This window comes from Mercenaria mercenaria, chromosome 4, assembly GCF_021730395.1.
Source record: "Mercenaria mercenaria strain notata chromosome 4, MADL_Memer_1, whole genome shotgun sequence".
Lineage (NCBI taxonomy): Eukaryota > Metazoa > Mollusca > Bivalvia > Venerida > Veneridae > Mercenaria > Mercenaria mercenaria.
Genome location: NC_069364.1, coordinates 40,378,091 through 40,383,173, shown reverse-complemented (window position 1 = coordinate 40,383,173; position 5,083 = coordinate 40,378,091). Strand labels below are relative to the sequence as shown.

General features: G+C 37.4%; 1 protein-coding gene across 1 annotated transcript; it reads left to right on the top strand.

Moving 5' to 3' along the window:
* The first annotated feature begins 2,258 nt into the window (after positions 1–2,258).
* On the top strand, positions 2,259–4,393 carry LOC128556738 (ceramide synthase 5-like). The gene has a single exon (XM_053542403.1). It carries the CDS (start codon positions 2,285–2,287, stop codon positions 3,359–3,361), a length of 1,077 nt encoding a protein of 358 aa, XP_053398378.1. The 5' UTR covers positions 2,259–2,284; the 3' UTR covers positions 3,362–4,393.
* The last annotated feature ends 690 nt before the right edge of the window (positions 4,394–5,083 follow it).

The following is a 5,083-nucleotide window of genomic DNA, read 5'->3' as shown; positions in this document are numbered from 1 at the left end:
TAGAAGAATCACACAATATAATCAGTTTCAAAGAAATGTTAAAGGACGACTTGTTTTCTTAGAATTAAATTATAAGGACACAGATATAACAATAATTAATATATATAGCCCGAATAAAGATGATGCCAACTTTCTGAAATCTCTTGAAGATTTTTTAAATGAAAATAATGACAAAAACTTTATCATTGGGGGAGACTCGAAACTCGACTAAAATCAAATAATAAATTTTAAGCAATTATACAAGATTGAGCCTAATTGATACATGGCGAAATAACGATTCATTCACCCAATTTACATGTAACTCAAACTCAACATTGTCATTGAAGTGACCTAAGTTGCACCCAACTATTTTTGCTAAGGATTGATATTTTCTCATAATTTAGACAAAAAAGCGCCCCAGAGGTCCCATTTCATACCTGTATTTCATTTTTTAGCTCATCTGATTTTTTGAAAAAAAAAATGATGAGTTATTGTCATCACTTGAGCGGTTGTCGGCGTCTGCGTCGGCGTTGCCTGGTTAAGTTTTATGTTTAGGTCAGCTTTTCTCCTAAACTATCAAAGCTATTTCTTTGAAACTTGGAATACTTGTTCACCATCATAAGCTGACCCAGTATAGCAAGAAACATAACTCCATCTTGCTTTTTGCAAGATTTATGGCCCCTTTTGTACTTAGAAAATATCAGATTTCTTGCTTAAGTTTTATGTTTAGGTCAACTTTTCTCCTAAACTATCAAAGCTATTGCTTTGAAACTTGGAATACTTGTTCACCATCATAAGCAGACCCTGTACATCAAGAAACATAACTCCATCTTGCTTTTTGCAAGAATTATTGCCCCTTTTGGACTTAGAAAATCAGTTTTCTTGGTTAAGTTTTATGTTTAGGTCAGCTTTTATCCTAAACTATCAAAGCTATTGCTTTAAAACTTGCAACACTTGTTCACCATCATAAGTTGACCCTGTACAGCAAGAAACATAACTCCATCCTGCTTTTTGCAAGATTTATGGCCCCTTTTGCACTTAGAAAATATCAGATTTCTTGGTTAAGTTTTATGTTTAGGTCAACTTTTTCTCTTAAACTATCAAAGCTATTGCTTTGAAACTTGCAACACTTGTTCACCATCATAAGCTGACTCTGTACAGCAAGCAACATAACTCCATCCTGATTTTTGCAATAATTATTGCCCCTTTTGGACTTAGAAAATCATTTTCTTGGTTGAGTATTATGTTTAAGTCAACTTTTCTCATAAACTATCAAAGCTATTGCTTTAAAACTTGCAACAGTTTTTCACCATCATAAGTGGACACTGAACATCAAGAAACATAACTCTATCCTGCTTTTTGCGAGAATGATGGCCCTTTTTAGACTTAGAAAATCATGGGTAGGACAATATTTCTATTACACAAAAAAAATCAGATGAGCGTCAGCACCCGCAAGGCGGTGCTCTTGTTTCCCACGGGGAGAACACACTGACCCCCTCAAATTAGGAAAGAACCACTCCCAGAACTTCAAAGTTAAGACCAAAAAAAAATACACTAGAGCCCACTATTTCGTACTTGTATTTCAAAATTTCCCAGGGTGAGAGCCTCCATGTTCCCCTAAAATGACTAGGATACCTCCTCCCTTACCTTTAAAATTAGACCCAAAAATGCATCAGCGTCTCCTTTATACCTGTATTTCAAAATTCTCAAGGGGAGAGCCTGACGCCCATAAAATGACAAGGATACCTCCTCCCATACCTCAAAATTGAGACCAAATAATGCAACTGAGCCCACCATTTCATACCTGTATTTAAAATTTTTTCAGGGGGACAGCTCCCTTCTCCCCTCATCCCCGTACAAGGAGGGGAGTACTCCTACAATACCTCAAAACTTAAACCAAAAATGCACCTGAGGCCATCATTTCATACCTGTATATCAAAAACAATAATTCAGGGGGACACCCCGCTCATCCTTCCCCCAACATGGACAGAGCCCCCCCCCCCCCCCATTCCTATCTCTTGGCGCTATGCTCCTCGCCGGTTGTGCTTTTTTCTAAAACTGACGAGTTTGTTCTCATAAGTCCCTACTCTTTATCATCAGACTCCTACTTTTCTCATACTTTTTCATCAAAGGTCACTTGAAAGCCTGTCAATTTCCAGCCGCATGTTACTTTTGACCTAATGTGAACAAATTAAGGTGATGACCGATAATGGTGATAACTGATAAAAAGATGATTACGCTGGCTTATGTACTGATAAATACATCCGCAAACCAAATGTTTTGGGTAAAATCAAAATAGGCCAACATGTCTTTATTCAAATTCATTTGGAACGAGGAATTTTGGTTTTCAAATGTAACTGATGGCGAAGCTATTGTGTGGAATGAATTTATGAAACAGAAAGAAACTGGAGAATATTTTCCCGTAGCTTTAGATCTAATGTGGTCTATCCCTTTTGGATTCATAATGATTTTGATTCGACGATTGTTACAGTCCAGCGTTCTTATCAAGCTTGGATATTACATGGGTGTTCCAAAAACAAAAGGTGTAAACATTGCAGAATGTTCCGTACTAGAGCAGGCATATAGGAACGGACACCAAAACGACAAACGGACTTTAGAGAAGATTTCGAAGCAGACGGATATGTCCACTCGGCAGATGGAAATATGGTTCCGGAAAAGAGCGAAAAAGGACATTCTGACAGATATTCAGAGATTTACCGAAAGTACATGGCACCTTTTTGTTCGAGGATCTTCATTTTTGATCGGATTGTTTTTGCTGTGGAATAAACCATGGTTTTGGAAAACGAAATACGCTTGGCTTGACTGGCCAAAACATTATGTCTTTGATGACATATACTGTTATTATATACTCGAACTCTCCATATACTGGCATCTTATCTTTAACTTACTTATGGACCATAAGAGGAAAGACTTTTGGCTTTCAGCTGTTCACCATTTTTGCACAATAGTTTTGATGTACTTTGGATGGGTACTGAATTTCGTTAGAATCGGCACATTCATTCTTTTAGTCCATGATGCCTCCGATCCATGGGTTGACCTTGGTAAAATACTGGTATACAGCAAGAAGAAACGGTCTTCAGAAATAGTTTTTGTAATTTTTGTCTTCGTGTGGCTATTGAGTAAGGATGGTATATACCCATTTATACTTCTAAATAGCACCACCTTTGAGGCATACAAATACCTTCCTGTCACGAATTATATGCTGATCTTTTTCAACGTATTTCTGTACATTCTCATGATTTTGCATATTATGTGGACATACAACATTTTCGAGGTCATCGTGAATAAACTCAGACATGGTGAACTTAAAGATGTAAGGAGCGAGTCGGAACATGACAGCGGAGACACTGATGGAGAATAGATAGTTGCGTGGACAAATTTTTGTAACTGAACTTTATGTATTTATTAGACAGTAGCCTTAGTTATCAATATGCATGTATGTTTTATGTGGCAAAACAAATGTTAGTTTAGTGAATAGTAGAACCTGCAACAACAAAAACAAAAACGGACATAAAAGTGTACAAATCGAAACTGTCTTTGCCACTTTGTTATCTCGATAATCTAAAGCAATTTAGTGAAGCGCATGATTTTGGTTCTTGTATTAGAGAGGTACTAGTACCCACTTCTTGGAGTATACACAGTTGTAGTTTAATCTATTTCTCGCGTGCGGATTTGTGAATCCAAGAGTTACTCTTACATAATTCATAACTAATACTACACGTTCTTCATAATGACATCAGCAGAAAGATAATTCTGCACTCCGATATGCTGCTTATGTAGAAATGTTTGCCAAAATGCGTATGCAAGTTGTATGGAACGCCAAAACCGAGTTTACTCGTCTATTTTCTTTAAAATACAGTATGATGGGACACATTTTCATCCTGATGTGGTTTTATGTCATTCTTTTGTTGTCAGATTACATTATGACGTTGTTACTTTAAACCTTTTGTGGTCTTTTAACAGTGGCTATTTGTCATTCGGCAGTGGTTTCTTGCCAGTCTGCTGTGCGAACCTCTCATACGCAGCGGTATTCTGACTTTCGGCAGTGGTTACTTGTCATTTGGCGGTGCTTACTTGTTATTTGGTATTGCTAGCTTGGCCGGAGGGGCACCTGGGGTCTTCTTCCACCATCAAAGCTGGAAAGTCGTCATATGACCTATCATGTGTCGGTGCGACGTTAAATCCAAAAATAATAATAATTGTCATTTGGCACTGGTTACCTGACATTCGGCAGTGGTAATTTGTCATTCTGGTAAGCTGGCATTCGACAGTGATACATTGTCATTCAACAGCGTTTACTGGTATCTGGTTACTTGTTATATGGCACTGGTAATTTGTCATTCAACAATGGTAATTATTTGGCATTCGACAATAATAACTTGTCATTCCTACTCGTGAGATCCGATCTGGTAAGAATACAGCATTCCAGATCGAGCTACTATTATATTTATTACTTAATTTGGCTGTTAAAAATAGCAACATAGTACTTTTTTTTTTGGGGGGGGGGGGGGGGGGGGGGGGGGGGGGGGGCGGGGAAACCAATACCTATTTGATTTTAGATTATCATCATGATAGGAAAACCTTTAATATATTTTTGTCATAAGCACTTGCCTTAACGTCAAGTGCACATGAGTGTAGTTTATCCATTCAAATTCAATGTAGTTTCATTACTTACTTTAATGTCTTCTAAGAAATGTCAAGTAGATCTATATTGTATTATTGGAATGTTGTAATACACACGATATCGGCTTCATGGGTTCGAAGCTCGACAGAGTTACGATCAGACACGGGAGTCGAGTAGAGATATCTAAATTTTTCACAACAGGGTGTAAATAAAAAAAAGCTTGGTCTTCGATTTGATGACAGCAAATTTACTATGTATAACCTCTCATGTAGAGGGTTTCTTCTGTTATATAGTGTGCAACCTACTTTTTTGACCAATCAGAGCAAGTTATTATTTTTTTTTAAATGTGGCTTCTTATTCCTGAAGTCCAGTGTGGCATGTGAGATAGTTTGTTTGTTTTGGGTTTAACGCCGTTTTTTTTTCAACAGTATTTCAGTCATGTAACGGCGGGCATTCCTG

Coding starts and splice junctions, on each gene's coding strand:
- LOC128556738 (XM_053542403.1), top strand. CDS start 2,285: ATGTCTTTATTCAAATTCATTTGGAACGAGGAATTTTGGTTTTCAAAT.